This window comes from Molothrus aeneus, chromosome 15, assembly GCF_037042795.1.
Source record: "Molothrus aeneus isolate 106 chromosome 15, BPBGC_Maene_1.0, whole genome shotgun sequence".
Classification (NCBI taxonomy): domain Eukaryota; kingdom Metazoa; phylum Chordata; class Aves; order Passeriformes; family Icteridae; genus Molothrus; species Molothrus aeneus.
The window spans coordinates 5,662,164-5,685,942 of record NC_089660.1 but is presented as its reverse complement, the minus strand read 5'-3'; the positions used below and the strand labels follow the sequence as shown (position 1 = coordinate 5,685,942).

General features: G+C 42.8%; 1 protein-coding gene across 1 annotated transcript in view; it reads left to right on the top strand.

The window, feature by feature from the left end:
* GALNT10 (polypeptide N-acetylgalactosaminyltransferase 10) overlaps nucleotides 1–23,779 on the top strand; it is an 81,670-nt gene that overhangs the window by 28,964 nt on the left and 28,927 nt on the right. Inside the window, exons 2-4 of the mRNA XM_066560080.1 lie at nucleotides 8,252–8,354; nucleotides 9,217–9,355; nucleotides 12,695–12,861. Of these exons, the coding sequence (XP_066416177.1) occupies nucleotides 8,252–8,354; nucleotides 9,217–9,355; nucleotides 12,695–12,861 (409 nt within the window). The remainder of the gene's footprint in view (nucleotides 1–8,251; nucleotides 8,355–9,216; nucleotides 9,356–12,694; nucleotides 12,862–23,779) is intronic.

Below are 23,779 nucleotides of genomic sequence, written 5' to 3'. Positions count from 1 at the left end.
TGCCAGTTTATACCAGGGTTTCCCAAGGACCCAATCAGGTGGATTCCATTGAATGAAAGGCACAAATTACCATGTTTTATCATTCAAAGAGTTAGAAATGCTGTACATTTTTTCCTGTAAAATGAACAGGTCAAATTTGCAGTCACAGCTTTGCCAGGTCCACCTACGTGCAGCACCACCTGAGTTGTCATCTTGTATTGGTTGAGTGCTGGGAATTTCACCTCTGTGCAGTATTTCTGTCTTGAGGATATTCAGGATGCTCATTTTGATGTATTTTTAATGAGATTTCTGCTAATATTATACAGGGTGTGCTTCTGTGTTTGTGTATAAAATATTTGGAAGTTGTGTTCATCTGAGCAGTCCTTGATTGGTTTAACATTCCTATAATCTCATCTGGAGTTTATGGCTCGAGTACAGGGAGTTCACCTTTAAAATGATGGAATTAATAGGGTTTGTGTCCTGCATTTTTAATAAATCTTCATACAGATTATTCACCTATTTTTTGCATATGCAGCATAATCTGTAGGTCTTACTGGAAAGTCAGATTTCAGAAACAGTGCTCCAGATTTAGCCCTTGTAGGAAGCCACTACACCTTGTGGGCTGTTCAGCTGAGTTAAATGGAGTGTGGGTATCTGCAGGCATGTGCCAGCTTCTGCTTCAAATGGTCAAAACCAGCTTGCTCCCTCCTTCTGTATGTAAGGCTGTATTTTAGACAGCTTCAGCTAGCACTAGGTTCTGTGGAAAACAAAGTGCATCTCTCTGGATTTCATGCCCTTAGCTTCTGCCAGGAGTTCAGTCCTAAACCAGCTCTTGGACGTGTGATAAAACACTGAATGTGCCCTGCTTCCTTGGGAGAGCTCATCTAGTTTTATGTTTCCAGCAGGAGGGGAAGGTGGGAGGGGTGGGAAGTCTAATCTCATTTGGAATGGCAGTTGAGAGATTACTTTTGTCTACATCTTCATTTTGTATGTTTATTGTCCAAGCCCCTCCTGCTGTTGTACCTCAGGCAAGGTGAGGAGTGGGCTGTCTCCATCAACCAGAGGCTAGCCAGGGTATGAGATGTTATTTGGGAATTTTATAGGGTGTTGCTGTATCATAGAGCAAGGTCAAAGAATTATTCCTATTGCTTGAGGGGAAAACAAGGTGGTTTACCCCAGCTAAATGCCTGCAGGAGCTTTTTCCAGGGTGTTCAGCAGATTCCTGAGCCAGGCTCAGTGTGGGAGGTGGAGCAGTTCTGGAGATGGAGAGGGCTGTAAACGTTTTAGTGAGCAGAAAAGATGAGAAAGCTCTTGTGGGCAAATGAATTCTAAAACTAGGCCAGCTGGGGTTTTAATAGCTGAAAGGAAAGTCTGAGACTGAAACTGCTGTGCTACCACAAGATGTGCTTAAATCAGGGAGGAGAATGCTGCTTGGTGCTCTGTGCTGACCTTGGAAGGGGCTGTGCCTCTGCAGGCCTGGGCTGAATTAGTCAAACAGTAAGTTCAGAACAGCAGAGATCACAAAACTACAATATTATCTCTAAAGGTAAGCAAAGAACAAAGTGTGAGGGGTTTGGCAGAGATAGATGACTAAGCTGGATGTCATATCACTGTCCTCAGCTGATGTCTGCAGACTTTAATCCACTGATGATCCAGGACTTTTTTGCAAGATGAATTTTTTTTTTTTTTGTGCTAAGGGACTTTCAGCAGTTGATGTTGAATAAAACTTGTTAACCAAAGGAATTTAAAGGAGGGGGGGGGGGAGTTTCAGTTCAAACAAATACTGTTCTAGCACTTGATCCAAAAAACTTACTGCATTAAAAAGCAGAGTCAGCTGAAAGCAGCAGGCTGTCCCATCCACTGAGTGTTCTGCAAGGAACATATTCTTTAATAACTCTACAGCTCCCAAATGTCCCTGGGTGTTCTGCACAAAAGGCTCTGCTTTGTGCCTGTCTGCACTGGTCCCTTCAGCTGGTCCAGCTGTGGTTTCATTCTCTGACACAGGGTAAGGACTGATCCAGGAGTGCCCACAGTGTCCTGGGGCTGCTGAAGGAATCAGGATATTTCCATGCTCCGAGGCCTGGCTTCCTCAAAAACAAAGCACAAATCTGAATTTCAAATTTTAACTGGTGTTACAGGTGGGAAAGAAAATGATGGCCAAGGTATAGCATTCTGCAGGAAAAATTCAGGTCTGGTTCAAGCCTGTTGCTTGGATGTGAGTCCCAACAAGCTGTGATGATGAACTTGGCTTCTTTGTCTTTGAAAGCATTTGAAAATTCTGCATGATGGGATGCCATTTAGTCCTGCATTGCCTTATAATAGTTCCTCAAATGTTGGAGGTTTGAATTATGTTAATGTACCTTTTAAATTTTTTATGGACTGAAATAGCTTCAAAAATTAACCTTTTGAAAACACTTGGGTAGATCACACAACAGGCTTTTAGCAGCCTTTTTTTCCAGTAGTGTGCTGCCTCCTGTTCCAGTAAATGAGGAGCTTTGATTGACTGAGGTTATGCTCAGCTTCCTGACCCAGGAGCAGCCTCCAGCTGATGTTGGTGATATTTTTATTTTTCATTAGCTCATCTGAAAGTCTCAGCTGTTTTCCTGCCAGTGAAAAGGATGCAGTCTGTTTGTGCTGTGTGAGTGCTGTACCAGTTTGTTGTTCAACACTTGCTGATGGAGCTCTGACAAACCAAAAAAAAAAGAATTTTCATTTCTTCATGGTGCAATAACACTTGCCATCTATTTATTTATGAAAGGGTTACTTACATTTGGCATGGATGGCCCTATGATCATTAAAACCTGAGTTTGCTGCAGTGAGAGGGAGGATTCCTCCTGTTTTCTCCTAGACCTGGCTTCCCTCACATTTTGCTTCCTGAAACACCTCAGCTCCTGCAGGTTTTGGAAGACTGGAAAGAATCTGCCTGTGGATGTTTTCTCTTTCTGCTTTGCCATGTCACACAGTGTGACAACTGGGTTGTTCCCAGGTGTGTGCTCTTGAGTGTTCCACTGAGTTCACCTCAGGTTGCAAGTTCCTTTAATAAACAGAGGAACGGTTCTTATTTGCTGCTTTCCCGCTCCCTATTTTGTTTTCCTTAAATTATTTTGGCATCTTCAACATCTTGTTTCAGGATATAAGTGCAAGACAGACTTGCTGAGATGCTGGGATAAGTGATCTGGAGCGGAGCAGACGCCCTGTTTGACACTGTCTCCAAAAATCATGGGTCTGATTATAGCTACTTGGTTTGAAAGAAAGTAATAAATCAGCAAAACAAATGTTTGAAGAGGGTTTGAGATCTCCACAGCATTATGGTTAACATAAATGCTTCAGCAAATCTTTTTTCCTCGTGTGTAGAAAACTCTTGGTTTATGTGTTGATCTGCACTTCGTTGTTTTTTTTTTTTATTTTGGCTGCAGCCAGACACACTAAATAGTGATTAAACAAAAAATTAAAATTCTGTTTTTGTGCATTTGGCGTTTGAACGCTGATCAATTGCTTTGGCAGCGTGTTAAGTAACAGTGTGGTAGACAACAGAAGTGGCTTATTTACAGCAATCTGTCTAAATCCATTTTCAATGTATTGCTTAATATGCCTTTCTACTTTAGTTCATTTTCAGTTTTTAAAAAATGAAGGCTGGAAACAGGCAGGAGAGTGGTTTAAGATATTGCTGGAGAAGTAATCACTCCTTAGTGGTAAACAACTTTCAGTTCTTAAGGGAAAGAAAATGTGCTTGAGCTGAAATAGAACTTTTGGGCTTGTTGGAGGAGTTCCTGGATGGAATTCAATGGTACATTTATATAGCCTGAGTAGGTGATCATAATGAAACCTTCACGCTTTAAAATCTGATTTTTACGTGTTGTTTACAATTGACCATTTAAAAAAACAGCAATATTTTTGCAAAATGGGAAGCTAACACAGAGCAGAAGTGAAAATTGCTGACCTCTTTTATAGGGATAGAAATCCACATCCATAATGTGCATTTACCCTAACCATGCAGAATTGACAGCTCCAATGTTCAAACAGTGGTCACTGCATTCCACAGATAAAATGCACATAAAGGGGGATGTGGTGGAGGGTTTGGACAAAAATGTTCTACCTCCTGCTATGCAGTTAGAATTAATGAGAAAATTAGGATGAGAGTGTAAATTGAGATGAAATACAGCATTACATGTATGACATAACTCGCCATAAATGAGATGTTTGTTTAAGACTTAAAGAAAAAATCAGTCCTAGGAAACTTGCTGTGTTTTGCAGATTGCTCTGATATCACAGTCTAGAGCATTTGTTGAAGGAGTATCATCAAGTTATGTGATTTGCATAATTGAGTCAAATCCCATGCAGCATCCCTGAAGGAAACCACTAAAAAAAGCAACATTCTGGTCTCTCTGTATGCTGTGTCTGGATCTCTAGAGCCTCAGACATCTTTTACAAAGAGGGGGCTGGAGGGGTAAAGCAAGAAAGAAGGAAAAGATCTTCCAAAATCTGCCCATTTTCCCAGTGAGAGGCACTTTGAGGACACACAAAGTGTGCACACCCTTCCTCTGCCCGTGGTGGCACCGTGCCTGCAGCCTTACACACAGCTCTGCTGAGAGTGATGGCATCAGATAGCTGCAGTCAGTCAGGGAGGGGCAAGGCAAATGCTTTAGAGCTCACACTGACTGTTTTTGGTGGTCCGCTCAAATTAAGTTGCTGTTGAAAGTGGGGTTTTTAATCAGAAATGCAATGCTGATCTGGCTGCTGCAGCTCCTCCCTCCAGGGCTGTGTGCATGGTGAGGGCTGGCAAGGTCACTGAGGCAGAGACACTGATGTTCCTTTTCTAGCACTGAAAGTCACTTCAAAATGAATGTTTAGACACTGTTGACAGAACTTGTCAGTGACTCACAGCAGACTTTTCAGTTATGGTGTTTTAACAGCGACCTGCAAAACCAGTGTAAGCATTGGGTGTTTGCTTGCAAGGGATACAGTAAGAAATATTCTGACCTCTTAACATTTACCCAGGCTGAATTAAATGTAATGGAGGACTCCAGTGTTGGATGAACTAAGGTAACTTCTCTGCCAAAGACCAAAAAAAGCTCCAGAATGCAGCATATCTGCCATGACCTGGAACTGTGTCTACCCTTCAGGATTCTAAAAGCCACTTGGAGGTTTGTGTACATGCAGCAAGAGGTTCAGGTTGTGCTTGTCCTGTGTGAATAGGACAGTTTGGGGTGAGCTGTACAGGGCAGAAGCACCACGAGCACTGCAGGCAGAGGAGCTGGGAATGACTCACCCTGCACAGTCCTCATTTCATTCTCTCAGTGCCAGCATGAGGAAGTGTTGATCCTTGTAAGTCTCCAGACTGAGAGCAGTACAGAGCCTGTTCCCAGCCCTTCAGGATCAATAACTCTCACTCTGTGCACCTCTGAAGTCCCACACTGCAGTTCAGAGAGGTCTGGATAACTGATGCATGTGCTTCATCGTTTTCCCTCTTGCTTAATTTAAAGTTTACAAATTACTGACATGTGTGGCCCTGACAGGGTTAGCTTAACCCAGCTCACAGATGCTTTTGTGTGTAAATTTATCTGGGACTGAGAGAAATGCATCTATGTGCTTGGCTTTCTACTGTCTATGTGTCTGGTTGGTGCAGTGGGTAATACAGTGGCAGTCTCTGTGATTTTTTTTTCCCTGTTTTTGTTTTCCTTTATTTTCACAGCCCTGGAGGATGGTGTGCTGCTGCCTGCTTTCCTTCTATCTCAGGGTTTAAATTGCTTGCATTAGGTTGTTGCTTGCTCTGAGCATGTTTACGTGCACATTGCTGACCCCTCTAAAGAATGGCTCAAAGCTGTGCAGAAAATTTACTTCCCTGTACACATTATCCTGCACTGAGCACACAAACACAAGGACCAGTCCAGCCCAGAGCCTGGGGCTGCACACACTGAGCAGGGATGGCTGTGAGTGCTTTTTAATGGCTTTTAGGCTGCTGCTGTGCTGGGACAGCTGTGTGAGGGTGAGAGATGCCCCCTCCTGCCCCAGCCCAGTGCTGTGGCCTCCCTCAGAGGGGTCTGGAGATGTTGGTGTGAATCCTTTGGGGTGTATTTCCAACTTCCCTCCCATCTCCTGGGAGCTGTGGTGGAGGACAGCTCCAGATCCACCCCCTTAGTGCATTTCAGTGTGTTTCAGAAGGAGTGTGGCCTGGAATGTGTCCTGGTTGTGTCCCAGCTGGCAGCTCACCCCCGCCGTGGGGTGGGGCTGAGAGCTGGCAGAGTTAGAAGTGAGAAAACTCATGGGTTGAGAGAAAGAGTTGGAAAAAGTAAAGCAAAAACCCCACAAAGCAAAACAAACCAGGGGATCCATTCCTTGGCACGGGCAGGCAGGTGTTCAGCGTTCCCCAGGAAAGCAGGGAAGATAAATGTCATCACTCCAACAACCCCTGCTTCCTCTCCTTCCCCCAGCTTTATCAGTGTGACACCACATGGTTGGGATGTCCCTGGGGACAGCTGTCCTGCCTGTGTCCCCTCCCAGCTTCCCATGCTCTGCCACCTTCCTCTCTGAGGGCAAAGTCAAAAAGCCTTGACTCCGGCTAAGCCCTGTCCAGCAGCAACAAAAACATCTCTGTTTTATCAACACTTTCCAGCACAAAGCCAAGTCACAGCCCCATACCAGCTCCTGTGGAGAAAATTAACTCTACCCTGGCCAAAACCAGCTCAGAGAGCAGTCCCCATGGGTGGGTACCTGCAGCATGGACAGGTGTTTTCCATGGATGTTTTCAGAGGGAAGGGAGGTGCCTCTGTAATTCTAGTTTTAGTTGCCCCAGTCCCAGAAAGAGATGAGATTTAAGCAATGCTCTGTTAGACAGGTTGGATTTGCTGTTTGCTGGTGGGTCTGAGTTTTCCTCTTTTTCCCCAGGTTGCCTCAATTCCCTGCTCACTTTGTCTGGGTTTGGTTTGGGCTGCTGGGCTGCCACAAGCACAGTGGGTGTTGTGAGGTTCAGGGTTGCACTGTGTGTTCTTCCTTCTGGATCCAGTCCCTGGACACTCTGGCCATGCTCTTCTCTGCAGGGCTGGGAGGGGTTTCCACAGCAACTGCCTTTAAGGGGTTTTCACATGTTTAATCCAGCAAATGGCAGGAGGGACAGTGGCATTGTCGGTGATTCTCCTGGTGTGTGCATTCAGTCCAGAACACTACAAACAAGAGACAAAGAGACCTAAAATATAAAAATTTCAGACCTGCCAGTTGTTCCTGTGCCCATTATGATCCTTGTGCAGGAGGCTAGTGCTCAGAAAGTTGGCAAAACTCTCCTGGCAAGGAGGTGCTCTGGTCTGTGAGAGCTTTCCAGGACTTTTCCTGGCAGAGGAGAAGGCTGGTCAGTGAGCTGGCCTGGCAAAGAATTGTTCTTGTAAAACAGAGGCAAAAATGTCACAGCATGGCAGTGTGCTCTGGTGTGGGTTGTTTAGTGGGAATTATTAGCAGGGGTGGCATTATCACCAGGCAGGAATTTGCAGAACAGTGGTGTTAAATAGGACAGCTGGAAAACCACAAAGCAGGTTAAGCAAATTAGTTTGATATTTATGTTTGGTGAGTTCAGGTGAGCCCTTCCAGGACAGGAGTGTGTGGTTTTTCACCAGCTCAGCTGCTCTGGGGCTGCACTTGCCTTCCCCTGCATGATGTGAATCAATATCAGGCTTTTGCAGTGCCTCTCATGACTCCTCTTCCCTTCAGCAAATGTGAGTCTCCATCCTGAGCAGTCAGAGGTGAGCTGGAGACATTGGATTTCTGGGGATCTTCATTTGCTGACTTGTTTTCAAAGCACCTGTGGCTTGAATTTCAGGAACAACATCATGAAATAGAATCTCTAATTGGGTTCAGCAGCAAGAGTCTTAATAAATGACCTTTTAAATCTTATTTTGATTTTATTCAGGCGTGGTAGTGTCTCATTAATAGTGATCCTGCAGTAGGTCTCCCAATACATCCTATTTAATTAACAAAAAGGCTGTAAGATGTATTGGAGGTTTTCAAAATGAAAATGGGAGTTTTTAATAGATTCTCTGATTAAGAAATAATGTTCTGCATATGTGATGGTGCCTGGAAAAATATCACTTAACAGACACAGATAAAGTTCTGAGACAAGCAAAACTCACGTCCTCCCTCACCCCTTTCAGGCTAAAAGCCACTTGCCTGTGATGCTCTTACCTTAAGGGAGATATTTAATTTCCTCTTACAGGAAGGGGAGGCTGCTGAGGAAAGGTTTCATTTGTTGTGTATTTATTACATATCCAGTTTTTTTGTTTAAAAGGCACCATATGTGAGGCAAAAGAAAGACCCTTACTTTGCTGATGGACAAAGGAAAAAGGACTGGCACAACAAAGAAGCCATAAGGAGGGACTCAGAGCGTGTAGGTATGTAAGATTGCTATAAAAATGTTTTAATACAGATTGCAACTTTGATTTTATTTGGTAGGCTGAGTGTAGAACAACATGTTCAATGTTAGGGTCAAGGTGATGTTCTTGACATGATGCAGCATTAAAGCCAGTTCATCTGTTAATCTTTTAACTGTGTTAATCCCAGTTAAATTCCTTTTTCCTCATCTCCACAGTAACTATTTTGAGGCGCAAATGCATCACTTAAATCTTGGTGTTTTTATGACAGGTGGAAAACTGATTTTAAAAAACTTACCCCCCTCCCTCAAAAAAGTGTGTGCATGTACCTCTCCCAAAAATGGGAAATCCAGAAAGGGAGAATAAGAAAAACGTTCTGGACTATAACATTCATGCAAGTCCATTCCATAATTCTGGGGTTTGTCTTGCATTGCAAACAAGGCCCATTTTGAATGTCACAGCTTTACACTGATGTGTTTGCAAGAGCTCTGCCCCTCAGTGCAAGAGCACAAATCCATCTGTGCTGAGAATTCCAACAGTGCTGAGATATTCAAACCACATGGATTCTTCCCAGTGTGAAACAAAAGGCATTCTGGAGATCTTCCACAGCATTGCCAAAACCCCTTCATCTGTTTCTGGTGTTAGGAGGAAGATTTTTACCTTGGATTTGCACAGCTGAGTGGTTTGCAGCAAAACTGCTTATCAGATAAAATTGTTAAATTGACATGGTTGACCTGGTGCTAAATGACACAGAGCACAAAACTCATAAAGTAATGTTCAAAGGACTCTAAGATGCTCTTTTTTCTGCTGTATGGATTAGTTTCTGGCCTGTTAAGCACTAATTAGCAGCAATGATCTGTATTTACTTTCTGTCTATCCACAGGAAATGGAGAACAGGGAAAACCTTACCCAATGACTGATGCAGAGCGAGTGGACCAGGCATACAGGGAAAATGGCTTTAATATCTTTGTGAGTGATAAAATTTCTCTGAATCGTTCCCTTCCAGACATCAGGCACCCAAAGTGAGTATACAGTTTGCATTTCTAGGAGTGAAGCTTTGCAAGCCCTAAATTACCACCTCTACAGGAATGTGTTCTTTTTTATTATGGACTCTTGTACCTTTGCTCATAAAATCCAATCTTTGCACAGCTGGATCCTGGTATTTCCTTAATAAAGGACAGCGTATAGTAATTTCAGTGGGAAATAGAAGAGATCAAATCTGGGAGAAAAAAAAAAATCTCTTTTTGATTTCAAAAGACTTAAAATTACCACAAACTTGCAACCCTGCTCATAAGAAATCTTTAATGTAACCCTGAGGTTCCACTTATGTTGGCCCCTAGCTGGAAATGACTGTGGAATGCTCAGGAGCAGAAAAAGATGTGAGTAGCTTCACTCAACTATGTATGAAGAGTTTTACCAGGTTTGTGGATTATTTTTGTGGACATATTTTTGTGGACATTATTTTTGTCCTCATAAAAGCAGCCTCATCAGGGTTTACAAGTAGAAACGAGTTCCAATTGAATACTGACTTTAGAGTTCATCTGGTTTTGGACATTGTGCTGTAGGATGGTGCCGAACTGGATTTTGGGCAAGCCAGAAGTTTTTCTCTTGCAAAAGTGCACCAGTTAGGGTTTAGACCTTGTTTATACAAAGCTGAGAGGTTTTTAAATACTTCTTGTGAGGTTCTTAATGTGAAAGCATTGTTAGACATTTGAATCTGAGATTCTTTTGTGTAAAGCTGTGTTTATCACAGTTTAATAAATCTGAATTCAACATCTACTTTATTCACAAGACACAAGTTCCAGAAGTCAGGTTTTATAATTTGTTAACTGCACAATTGAGATATTACCTCTTCAGCTGTCACAGCAAACTAATCAAATACACTGGCTTGACACTCTTTCTCAATATAAACACATAAAAAAGGTAGTGAGTGTAGCTCCATAAATGTTTTAGGCATGCAGCTGAAATGTTTAAACATAGAGATAAATCAGGTAACTGAAGATGTTTGTGGATCAGCCCATGTTCAAGTTCTAGGAAATACATTTTGAGTTCACTAATCTAAATTCTACCTGGCCTCCATTTACAGGGTCTGCCTTGGGCTCTGGGAACTTGAACATCAGATAATGCCAGTATTTTGTTATCTGAGGGTTAAATGTGTTACCTCACATGCTCCAGTGTTTCCTGAAATTGCCAACTCAGTGTTGCTAATTCTACTATTTAAACTTTTGTAAAATGTGAAACTTCTAACTCCAGCCCCAGATAAAATTAATAAGTGAAGTGAAGGGACACCAACAACTTAATCTGTGATTAATGGTGCTGCTGCAGTGATTTGCTTGTTGCTTGACAAATCCTTTCCCCCAGCACAGCCAGCTGTAATTGTGGGGGCCTCAAGGAGTGGATAAACAGCATGTGCCTAATGGTGCTGGGGTTGGCTGAGCTGGGTTACCCATGGTGGGGATGTGCAGAGAAGGAATTCACAACTGGAAGGATCTGCTGTGCATTCTCTCTGCCCATTAAAAAAGATAGGCATGAAGATGGTATGGTTTGTGTTACTGGAGAGGTTGAGGAGGGCAGTTTAGAACAAAGTTAGGCTGAGACCTAGCCATAAAGTTACAAGTCCATAAAGAGGATTGCAGGAAGAGGGGAGCTGTGGTTTAGAGCTTCTTACATGCAGTGAGGAGCACGAGGAGAAGGTGTGCTGGGGAAAAATGCATCATCTGCCTTGCCCTGAGCTTTGGGGCCACAGCTGGGCTTCCACCCAACAGCTGCCCTGGCTGGGGAAGGGCAGAGAAGCAGCTGATGGTTTGTGTGGACTTTAATACACCAAACAGTGTGTCTGCTTTCTGTTAATTGTGGGACTCAGGGAGATGGGCACAGCATGTACTGGATCTGCCTGGTGCACACATACAATTGTTTGTTTCAACAGTCATGTCTTCCCCTGATAACAGTTCCTTTAGGCTCCTCTAGGGTTTTTAATATTAAATACTAAATTTGCAGGTCTTGTAAAGCAATTGTAGATACAGTAGCTGGAGGGAAGCAATTTCTCTCCGTGCTTAATGGTTAAACTTAATAGCTAAAGTTTTCCACTTGTTAAAGTTAGAAAATGAGGATTCCAGTGTAAGAAGAGTTAGAAACAATTCAAGGGCTCTTGGTTCATATTGGAACAGAGCTGTAGCTAGTAGCTGTTGGAAGAAGGTTAGGGTGGCAATGCCAAGGGCTGGATGAAAGCAATCCCTGCAGCTTCAGTTTGCATCTTGCATCTGTGCATTGCAGCCACAGCCTGCAGGCTCTTGGCAGCACCCCAGCACAATTCATTGCACCCAGAATAAGTTACTGTCCTCTCACACAGGCTCCAGAGTAACTTCCTGTAGGCACAGATGTATTGAGCTTGTATAACATAGGTACATCCTTCTCTGTGCCCTGGGAAGGGTACCAGGGAGAAGCTGCTGCCAGCGTTGCTCTCGTTCCTGTCTGTCCTTCCGGGGGCCAGGGCAAGGAATTGCTGCCTGTGTGCATGGGATGGTGCACAGTGACAGCCTCCAGGGCAGGGCACAGCCTGCACAGCAGCCTGGGGGCTGTGCAAGGGACAGGGGGCAGCGTGGCACCTCCCTGTCCTGCTCCTGGGCACAGGGCAGCTTGTCCTGCTGGCACTCTCATGGTACCACCTCCATTCACACGGCACACGCTGGTTGGTTCTGGACATGGGGCTCCAGGGATGGAATAGATTTCTGGCCCCTACTGAAGAACTGCTGGGTGTTTTTTTAAGTACATTGGGTCACTGTGTGGCCTTAGAGGTTACCTGTTTAACCAGGTGTGAAGTCCACTTATGGCCACACCTGCAGGAAAGTAAACTCTGCACTTCATACTGCAGAATTTTATTAATGATGCTACCTTGAAACAAACCCTACAAGGCAAGAGTTTGTTACCCCTATTTCAAAATCAAGAAAATTAATGCACTCTGCATCATTTTGAGGAGTAAAGAAGTTCACTAAATTTACTTTACTAAGTTGCTTACTGGTAATTAATATGGAAGTGCTGGTGTGTTTTGGTGTGTCTGGTGTGTTCTGGCAGCACCTTTTGACTTGCTCTGTGTGTGTCCAGCTGCAAGAACAAGCTGTACCTGGAGAAGCTGCCAAACACCAGGGTGATAATCCCATTCCACAAGAGTTTGTTACCCCTTTTTCAAAATCAAGAAAATTAATGCACTCTGCATCATTTTGAGGAGTAAAGAAGTTTACTAAATTTATTTTACCAAGTTGCTTGCTGGTAATTAATATGGAAGCGCTGGTGTGGTTTGGGTGTTTTTTGGTGTGTCTGGTGTGTTCTGGCAGCACCTTTTGACTTGCTCTGTGTGTGTCCAGCTGCAAGAACAAGCTGTACCTGGAGAAGCTGCCCAACACCAGTGTGATAATCCCATTCCACAACGAGGGCTGGTCCTCCCTGCTGCGGACGGTGCACAGCGTCCTGAACCGCTCCCCGCCCGAGCTGGTGGCAGAGATCGTGCTGGTGGATGACTTCAGTGACAGAGGTAGGATGGTTTTCTGTGACATTCCCACCAGCCTTCCCTACCTGAGGGATCAGTGCACTTGTAAATACGTGTGTAATGACCTGAGGGTTTTTACTTGCCAGCAGCAGAGCTCAGGGCAATCTTGCTGCCTTTGAAAGCAGAAAATTCATGTTCCGTATTCAGGGTGTGCTGGTGTAGCTGCTGCTGGGATGGGCTGTCCTGTGTTCTGGGCAGTATCAAAAGCCAGAGAAGCTGGTTTTAATATTCAGCTAAGGACCTGTGTAGCCCTTAATGTAAAATGTTAAATGTTGACTCTTGAAATAACAAAAAAAAAGCTAAGAGGTGGGAAGGTGGGAATAGCTCACTCCTTACATTCTACTTTTTTTTTTCTTTCTTGATGCAGAACATGTAAAAGAATCCTTGATAAAAGGTTCCCATCTGGGACTGCCTATGATTTGGCTTGCCTTTCTCATGAATTTGGTGCTCCTGAAAAGTAAATGTGCAGCATCCAAACCTTTTCTCTCCCTTTCTGGGAACTTCCCTCAGTATTCTGTACTGCAGTGCCCGGAGCAATCACTTTGGGTTGGGTTGGAGTGCTGTCTGCAGAGGTGTGGAGTCACTCACACATCACCACGAATGGAACAGCCACTTGTCATTGCAGCAGCAATGTGTGCATGTGGTTGCTGAGATCTTTTTCTCTGAGCCATTTAAATGGTGCCTGATGCAAATTAAGCTGCACTTTGCCTTGTGTTTTGCACTCCTGCTGTGGTGGAAAAGGCAAGTGAAGGAAGAATCAATGTCCCCATCATGTAGACATTGCATAGGGGGAGAAATCCCATGGGAAGTGCTGTGACTGGTGTTGAAGAGGGCACAGTGACTTTGAGGGGTTATGGTCAGATCTGGTAACTCTGTTTTCTCCTGTAAAGTTACTTTTTAGCTTTATGAGCTGCAGAGTGTTCAAGCCACTGATCAAGTGAGGCAAAAGAGCTTTCTGTACAGATCCTAAAGGATACATCTCCAAAAACCTTACACCTAGGAAGCTCCTAAATGAGCTTGGAAACAAGCTTTTGAATATTTAGTGTTCTGACCTATATTGCTTTCCAAATAGGCACTACCCAACTGCTGTAGTACTTGGTCTGAAGTTCTTCTCTCATTAGTTTGCAAGCAAGGCATGCTGCATTGAACAAATCAATGTTACATGAAATAAGTATTTCTTAAGAGAATTTTCAGGCTAAGGTGAGGAGAAGGAAAACCCACCTTCCTGACAAGGTCTTTTTATTGCTCCTCAGTCTAGAAGCAAATTAGACAAGCTCATGCTGTAACCACGAGTGAATTGTACAAATGGGTTCTTTTCAGAGAAGTGGAAGTAATGAAATTTAGTTTCCTGTGGGTCTGTTTTCCTTTTTCTTTAGATGTGCCCTGACCAGGTGAAAGAGAGCCCTCCTGGCTCCACCCCTGCTCCTCAGTCTGTACCTGTGCTGTTTGTCCAGCTCACTCTTCTCTGTTCCCCCTGCCTCTGATCAGACAAAAACTCTTCTCCCTTGGTCATCCATCTTTCATACAAAGGTTGCAAGAAGTAGCTGGGATTCACTTGTGTGCAGCATCTATTTATAAATGGATATAAAAGACTCCAGGTGCTGGACAGGAGGCTAAATCAAGGGAAGAGAATAACACTCATGCAAAGAGAGTGTGTTAAGAAAAACTGGTGTGGGGTTTCTCTTTGGGGTGGATTTTTCTTGTTTGTTTTTTTTTTTTTTTAAACCAGTATTTTCCTGCTAGCAGAGTTGATTTCTGCACACTGGGACAATTGCTGGTTAGGATGAAACATCTTTCCTTCAGTGCTGTCAGTTTCTGCACTTTTCTTCCTTACCCACACTGGAGTTGGCTTGCACATCCCTCAGTGGGCTTAAACAGATCCTTAGGGCTCTTAAATCCTAATCACATGATCTTGACTTGAAAGGCTAAAGGTTACAAATTTCTGGTTGTAATTTATCCACTGTTTAACAAAAAAAAAAAAAAAAAAACAAAAAAACAAACAAAAAAAAAACAAAACCAAAAAAACCCCAAAAAACAAATTAAAAAGTCCCCAAAACCTAAACAACAAACACCTGAACCCAGTAACTGGGAATTGATGAATTGATAGTTTAATGTATCAAACTGAAATGCATGAAGGAGCAGAAGTTCCAGGAAAACTTTTACTTGTATCTTATATGTTCGAAAAGAGCACATTTTTGGATTTGGACTGTTAGGCAACTGCTCTGGTTATCTGTTTCTTATGATTAAATTGGGTAGATAATAAGAACTCCATGTCCAAGCTCATGATCATCACAGCTGTGCCACAGAACTGGAGAGCAGTAAAAAGAATGAGAAGAAATTTCTTGATTTTTCTTTGCAAGTCATAAATGATTGGTCCTCTGCATTGTCTTCAAAGTATTCTGTATTGTCCTCAAGAATTCTGTGCTTCTGTTTGAAATAATAGCCCCCTTAATTTGTAGCAGCATCTTTTAAAGTTACAGAATCACTCTTGGATGTAGTGACAGTAGAGGCCACGGCTGAGATCAGAGGGGCACAGGAGGAACAGTAAATGTCATCTCCTTCCCTGAAGAGATCAGTAAATAGTCACCATAAACTCCAGTGAAAAGCCAAGGATGGAAAGGATAATCACTCAATAAAAATCTATTATTAATTTTTTTTTATGGAGATGTTACTCTGACAGGATAAAACATTGGATATCTCTGCTGTATCTCATGCTGGCCTTTCACTTGAGGGTTGTCTAAACAGACCTCCAGAACTTTAATAACTCTTTAAAGTATATTCTTCAATAGCTTGACCTTCCCTGGCAAGGAGATTCTCTCTCTCTCTCTCTCTCTCTCTCTCTCTCTCTCTCTCTCTCTCTCTGTCTCTCTCCTGCCAGCATTTCTGGTGTGCTGACCTGTGCTGGGGTTCAATGTGCTGGGGTTTGCCAGCTGCTTTGGGTTCTGCTGTTTCACTGCTTTCTGGGAATGTTGGTGCTGATCCATCAGCCTCTTTCATCCCTTTGTCTCATACATGGAGATTCTTTGCTGCACATGAAGAAAAGAGGACTTTGGTAATAATGGAAATAGTAAGTGTGGAAACCTGGCTACTGTAAACAGTGTTTTTCCTGACAGATGTTATTTTCATATGTTTTTCATCTGGTTTTAAGCTTGAGTGTAAGGAATTTTTGGTGTGTCTATGAAGAGGGCTGAGAAGTTGGCTAACAGAGTGACAGGAGAGTGAAGACAGATTTTTGGGTTGGTTGGTGGCTGCTGTGGTCTGCAGCAAACCTGAGGGGCAGCTGTGGCTGTGCATTATTGGAGCTCCTGGACAGATGAATCATCATCTGGAAGTGTCAGCAGCCATTTATTTCTTAATTTGTTTGAAAGAGACAACTCTGTGACCTTTAGCAATAAACATTTTTCATCCAAAAAATGCTGTCCCGATGACAGCAAATCTTAACAGGGAGCAGCAAAAGCTTTACAAGACATGTTTTTTAAATGTTTCCTTTGCTTTGTACTTGGAAAGTCAAAATGTGCTGGAACAACTTGCTGTCTGGAACGTTTTGGGGTTTTTTGTATGCCTGCAGTATAATGCAAATGGTCCAAATCTAAAAAAAGGCTAGAGCTTTACCTCACCCAAATTCTCACCCAAATTCTGTGCAGGATTCTGTGTCAGGCAGAGTGCTGTGGGAAGGGCTGCCTGTCCATGGGTGTGGTGGCTCCATCCCCTTTGCCTCCAGCTGCAGTTATTGCCACCTCCAGCAGCTCCTTCTGACACTTAAATCTTCCTCTGTGGGGATTCCCTTGGTAGGTTGGGTTGATTTTAAAGGAGCTGCTTTCCATCATGTGCCATTGGTCACAGCAGAGTGAATATTGCAGGGTTGTTTTTTTACTTTTTCTACTGCTAGTCTCTGTTGTATGTGTAGCATTGCATTAAGAATGCTGTAATGCTTTTTTTTTTCCCCACAAACTTGATTGAGAGTGATGTAAGAACTTTCTCCCCAGTTCAGAACACTTGTAGGGATTTTCTGTGCAGAAGAAAATAGTTGAATATAGAGTATAATTGTATAATAAGTTGAATATACAGTATAATAATTCAATATATTGAAGAGGGAGGCACCAATTCAGCAAAATGTTGTTGGAGAATAAGAATTAACCTGGCCAGCACTGGTTGCTTCTTCCTGCATGGAACAGAGAACTGCTGGAGAGCCACAGGCTGACCTCCAGGGTTTGATGAACCTCAGCTCTTGCAGGGTGGTCCAAAATAATGCCTCCCCTTCTGGATAAGCAGAATCCTGAATGCAGCACATGTGAATTACCACTCTAGAATTCCTGATCATACAAACTCCTAGCTGTGGCAGTCCTGTGTGGATTTGTGGCTTCACTTTTAGTTTCTATAGCTATTCTTTCAGTCTGATAGGTTAAATTAAACCTTTTCATATGCTGGCTTGCAGGATACTAATTGCATCCCTCCAAGCCTGTTGTTACCAGAATGGCCCTAAGTAAACAAAAATGTTTTTTCCATGTATATCAGTTTTTTCCTGGGGACTGTCATGTGAAATTTGTTTGCTTTTTGAATATCTAATTACCATGCTGCTGAGTGGGAATTTGGTTGTATTCATAAAAATGGCAGGAGGAGAACTGAAGTGGAATTGCAGGTCAGTTTGTAACACTGCAGGTTTTTCTGTCAGCTCTGATGGCATTTTGTTATTGATAGCTGGGAACAAGTCACAGGCAGGCAGTTCATGGTTCTTCAGGGTCTGCTTCAGTCCCTGGGCCTGCAGCAGAATTGCTGTGGTGAGAAATGGAGCTGTTCAGCTCTAGTGTCTGTCTTGTACTAAATGAATTGTTGGTCTCCACCTAATTCCTGCAGCTCGTGGACACCTCTGCTGTAAAAGCTGTCTCAGTGTCTGCATGAACAGATGTAAAGCTGTCCTCTGCCTCAGTAAGGAATGGTCAGCCCTGAGCTGGGGGAGCAGGGGATGGCACATCCCTTTGCAGGATGTCTGTCAGAATGGGCTTTGCTTTTCACCTGGTGCATGTTTGGTGGCCCAGCACAGCAGTGGAACATCAAACACTCCTGCTGAAAGGCAGAAGGCAAACTCCTCTGTTTTGGAGGAGAGGTCTCTTACAGGTGCAGAATCACAAATAGCTGAGTTTGGAATGGAAATCTGGAGATCATCTAACCCAGCCCCTCTGCTCAGCTACAGCAGGTTTCTCCAGATCTTACTATTCACTCAAATTTTGAAAATCTCCAAGGATTGAGACTCCCTGATATCTCTGGGGAGCCTGTTCTTCTGTTCAGTCACTCTGTCAGTGACCTAGTTTGAAAAAAAAGTAATTAAAAAATACCTTATGCTTAACCAGCATTTCCTGTGCTTCAGTTTGTGCCCAAGGACTCCCAGGTCCTTTTCTGCAGAGCTCCTATAACTTATCTAGGAAACACCTGTAAAAGAATACCTCTAAAACAAACTAATTGTTTGTATTTATGTGCTTCTGGAGCAAGCTGATATCATGGATTTTTCAGCCTTTCCCCTAATGTCAGGCATGGTAGGATTTTTACCTTTTCACCCTTTGCAGCAATGGAAATTTAAAAATTATTCAAGACATTTGGAGCTTACTGTGTGCAGGAGGCTGTGACTTAATTGCTGAATGTCATTAAAAGAAGCATCTTGTGGTGTACTTGGGGCTGGCTGTGTGCTCAGAGGAAAGGCTACACACCACACAGGGTTTATCTTATTTTATGGCTGAGCTTGACAGAAATCAGTGATTGTGGCTAAGTGCTTGAATTTCCCATAAAACTCACGTTTCAGCATTCAATTATTTGCATGTTGAGTGACAGCCTGTTCTTACTTGTTTTTAAGATTACTTTGGTAGAAATGACAGTGTTTTAGAACAAATGTTGTCCCTTGTTGAAGATGAGAACTGCAGCATCAGTCATCTCCAGAGCATGAGTTACATGCAAAGCACTCTGTTGGTGCAATAATCAAGCTGGATGTGGCAGCACTGAAAATACTGCAGTCTCCAAACATCAGGATTGTTCTGGAAGTGTTAACCCAGCTGGGCCCTGTGCCCAGGGTGTTGCATGTCTGTACAGTGGCAAGATGTGAAATCTGAGCATCCTTCTCAGAGCAGCCAGGCAAAATCTGCACCTGGCACTGGGAGGCAACAAATCCTTGAGCCCAAGTGTTGGAATGTGTTTGACCCAATATGAAAATGACATTTGCAAAGTGAACCCTCTGGCCTTTACCTTAAACACAGCCTGGTTTAGGCTGTCCAGGAGGCTCTGTAAATACATCCTTGGCTGCAGGGGATTTCAAGGAGACAATTTTGTTCTGAGGAATGTGTATGGGAACTCATTTTCCCTTGGGTGGGCATTATGGAGATTTTGGATTTCAGCTTCATCTTCCAAGACTACTCTGTTACCTTGAACCTCATCTTAATTTGTGAAAACTCTTTTTAGGAGTCTATTCTATTTATATGTTCAACCATTTAAATTTTGTTTTTTAATTCCTTCCCTATCAGAGGGGAGGCACAACCAAATCCTTCTTTTTCCCTTGACAGATAAATCCCTGTGACATTTTAAACCTCTCTTTATATTGCAGTACAGGTAATTCTGGAGGTATGGGATAATCTGAATGGAAAACCAAATGTGAGTGAGGGAACTTGGCTGAACCATGAGCAGCATGATTTGGTCTGGAGGGCAGAAGTCACTGAGTAATGCAGTGAGGAGAAGGCCAGGGGTGATTAATGTGTCCTTTGGTGCAGCAGCAGGTGTATAACAAATACAGCTCTGTTCCATTAACCACATCTGCCAGGCCTTAATTGAAAGAAATCATGTTCTGAGTATCTGAAATAGAAAAAGGTTTAATACTTGAATTCTTTTTGATCTTTAAATGGAACAGTAACAGATTTATGCAGCTAAAGAGATTATCTTTTCATCTTCAGGCACATGCACTGCAAAAGTAATTTTTTTTTTCTCTTAAATGCACTGGAGTGCATCTGGTTAGTACATCTCAGTATGGAGTGCCTGTGCTTAGGACAAAGTGATGACAGCCTTTCTTGCTGAATTATCAATATTTTCATCTTAAAGCTTCTTACCAGAAAGTATGGAGAAAAGAAGAAAAAGCCAAGCTCTTTTGGGCCAACTGTGCTTTTCCACAACCTTTAAGTGTTGCTTTCAAGGTCTCATAAAAGTTGTGGTAAATATTGTCCCAAACAACTGATAGAAAGATTATTTTTGTAAATTAAGTCACAGAATAAAGAGGAATTTTTTTTTCCTTGTTAGAATTCATTGCAGATCTGTTTAGACTAATGAAAAATGTCTTTGAAGTAACAGACAGTGAGATAAATCTCCCTTTGGGTGAGTGGGAGAAGGTTGGTTCTTCTTGGGTGGAGAGATGTGGAATTTCTGCCCCAAGCTGCAGCATGGCTCCCAGGGAGTAGAGCAGAGCAGGGACATGAGTGTGGGAGTGAATTTGTGAACTCACCAGCAGTGAATTTGTGAACTCACCAGCATTCTTTTCCATAGTGAGCACCAAAGGGAGCAATAAAATAAAAACTGGTGCAGAGGTCCCATTTTTGTTTATGAGAACCGAGTAATTTGTTATTCTCCATTTCTGGCAGTGTCTTGTGAGTGTGGGATACTTTAGATAACAGTGACAAAGTCTGCTTTGGATCAGTGAGATGTGGATGAAATTCAATTTCATGTTTTCCCTTCTTTGAGTATCCATTTTTAATGTGTGTTTCATGTCTGTACTCGTGTATTCCCTTCATAAAGGGATGTCTAAAACCTGCACTGTTCATTAGGCAATGGCTGGGGAGCATTAAAAGTTTATTCTCTGGTGTTTTAAGAAGTGTGAGGGCCTATTGTAGTTGTTTACTACAGCTTTGTTTGTGACAGCCTAAATTAACCAGTTTACTTTTCATCATCCTGTATTTATTTCTCTAAGATCAGTTGCTGTGGCTGAAAGATTCTTCTAGAAAGGAAATGAGGTGGCTTTGAAAGGTCGAGTGTACTGTGACCTCTTCCTCAGCTAATTATTGTGTAGTGAAGGATGTCTGGCAGTCTAAAGTTTAAAAAAAATAAATAATAGAGGAGCAGAGTTTCCATTACAGCTCATTAAGTAAATCTCAGTGCATTGCTTGCTACTAAGAAACCCTACACATGTAGCTTCTGTTAGAGGAGCTTTGCAGGAAAACAGCTTTAATTTCATTCTCCTCACCTTGAAGTACATGTCCTCATCTGCTAGGAGTCAAAAATCTAGATATCTGCCAGCTGCAGTGCAAATCAGCATTTTAATGCTTTACAGCTGCTTCTCTATAGAAGTTAATTAGAAATGTGATTCAAACACCCTCTGCCCATATATGATATCTATTACTGGTAATCATAGTTTCTGCTATTTAAACCTGCATTTGGAGTGGTATTAACAAAGCAGCTGTTCCACACAGGGACTCTGATAAAGGTGGAAACTTCCACTCTTCAAAAAGCATTTAGCTTCTTCAAAATTGGAAGCTAAACGCTGCTTCAACTGAGAAATAAAAGTGGATAAACCAAACCACAGTCCTTTTCTGGTTTTAATTGCAGTTATATTTTCTTAGTAAAGAAATGGCACACAGTTCTGTCAGTGTAGCATCAGCTCCTGAGGAGCACTGCTGCCTGTTTGTTCCCCACATCAGGGATGCACTGATGGAGCACAGAAATTTAACTCTGCTGGGCAGGGGGAAGCCAAAGCTCCAGATTGAAAAGCAGGGACCTTCAGCCATCAGCCCTGCCCTGTCCTCTGTCATCCAGATAAAATTAATGTGTTACTTGAGAATGGTGTTGCCCACAAAATGGCTTAGTTTTGGTATCAGTACAGCTGGAACAGGTCTGGATCTGTGCTTCAGGATTTAATAGATTTATTGACCTTCCTAGCAGATGTCACTGACTTACTGTGATAGCTGCATTTCCTGTGAGTAAAGTAAACCAGAGTGTTGGGAACTTATGGTGAAGAGGTCTAAAAGAAGAGTAAAGTCTGAGTTTGTAAATTATACTTGTGGCATGGCAGAGTTTGTTACTGCAAGTCATTTGTGTGTGTTCTCCCTGCAGCTGTATTGCTAATTTTTTCATTTGCCAAATACGTTGTTTTCTGTTCTCTGACAGAACTCCTTCTGTTTTGTCATTCATGGTTATTAATGTTCAAACATCATTGTAGGGCTGAAGGATTATCAGTGAGTTTTCCAATATTCCAAGTTGGCTGCAACCCCAGAGCAAAAACTCTGTAGTTCTCTGCTATTAATTTTAGGTTTCATAGTTGTTCTTCCTCACTTAGACACTTGAGATCAGAGCCTGTGGGACCCAAAGGGTGCATTCCTACCAAATCAAAGCCCCTTTCAAGTGAGTTACATCTCTAATGGACTGTTCTCTCACAAGGCAAAAGTCTGGAGCAGATTTCTCTGTCAATCCTTGTGCTGTTTCTGGAATATTTCCTTTTCTGATGATTTGCACAGAGCAAATACTTTCAGGCCAAGAAGTTCTTTGCCTCTATCAGCACTATTCATGTACAAAGCCAGCCCTCTGAGGATTGGTTTGTTTTGGCATCTTCTTTTCTTTTCTTTTCTTTTCTTTTTTTCCCCTGCAAAACTCAGTGACTTTTAAGGCTTTAATCTTGCAACTTTGATATGTTCCAAAATGTTTCAGTAGGAACTGTCTTAACACTTCATCTGCCTGCATCTCTTCAAATGATGGCAAGTTTTGCCTTGCTGTTGGTCATGGGCTTTAGGCTCCTGTCATCACACACTGTGCAGAACATCACTGGCAGCAGTGGCTGTGTCCTGGAACACTCCCTGGGCACAGAGGAGGCTTTGGAACAAAATTCTGAGATGCTTTTGCACCCCTCCTTGTCTCTCCAAAAGCAGTTGATGGTGTAGGTTCAAAGCAATTAAAGATTTTGAGAGTGCAGGAATTCCTTTGGTTAAACAACTGGTCAGACAAAGCTACTGATGTGGCCTTAAGATGAGTGCAGAGATTGCTTGGGTTGAAGGCAGGAATTTGGGACAGTAATGCCCTTCCTTGCCAGTCACCATGGCTACATCAAACTTGAGCTGAATATTAAGTGTACTGCAAGGAATTCTCCCCTGTTTTGCAGCTACAAAGGCTGTGTAGGCCAAACCCTGCATCTCTCCAGTGTGTGTGTGCCAGCACAGCAGCTCTGAGGTTAAAAGCAATCAACAGGAAATCACTGAGAGTCACAAAATACCCTCTTTAGATGAAATGTAGTCAACAGAAGAGGAAAAAACCTAAGTGGGTGCTTTAATCTTGATACATATTTAATGAAATGGGAAGGGAGAAGAGTAAACTAATGAGAATGACTTGACTGTTTCCCCTGGGAGAGATGGTTCTGGCAGAGGGGGAAAAACTGCTCTTGTAGGTTAGCCAGGAGGTCAGTGTGCAGGAATTAGGAGGTGATGCACACACCACAGGGTGGCTGCACTGCTCCCAAGGAACAGGAGGTTTACACCTTTACAGCCTGAAGGAAAGATAAGTAAATGGGTTTTTCTGGATTCCCTCAGAAAGCAGCACTTGGAACAGACTCCTTTACAAATTAAACTTTCCTGAGAGATTGAGAGGTTGTGCTGTCACTGAGATGATTGCTCCCTGTGTGTTTCCCTGCTTGAAATTACATCCTACTAAACTTTCCTTGGGGTCTGGGTGTGTTTATATACTGATGCCAGTAAGTGTGAATTTCCCCATTTTAAAATGACACCTTTGTCTCTGCATTCAGTGCTGGTATCTCCTGAAGGATTCCTGAGCAGGGTTGGGATGTCTGCTGCAGGGTGGAGGAAGCACTGACAGAGTTCCCTTTGCAAACTGAAGGGTGAATCGATGGCACGGGCAGGACAGCAGAAGTTTGTGAACCTGAGTTTATCACAGCCCAGGC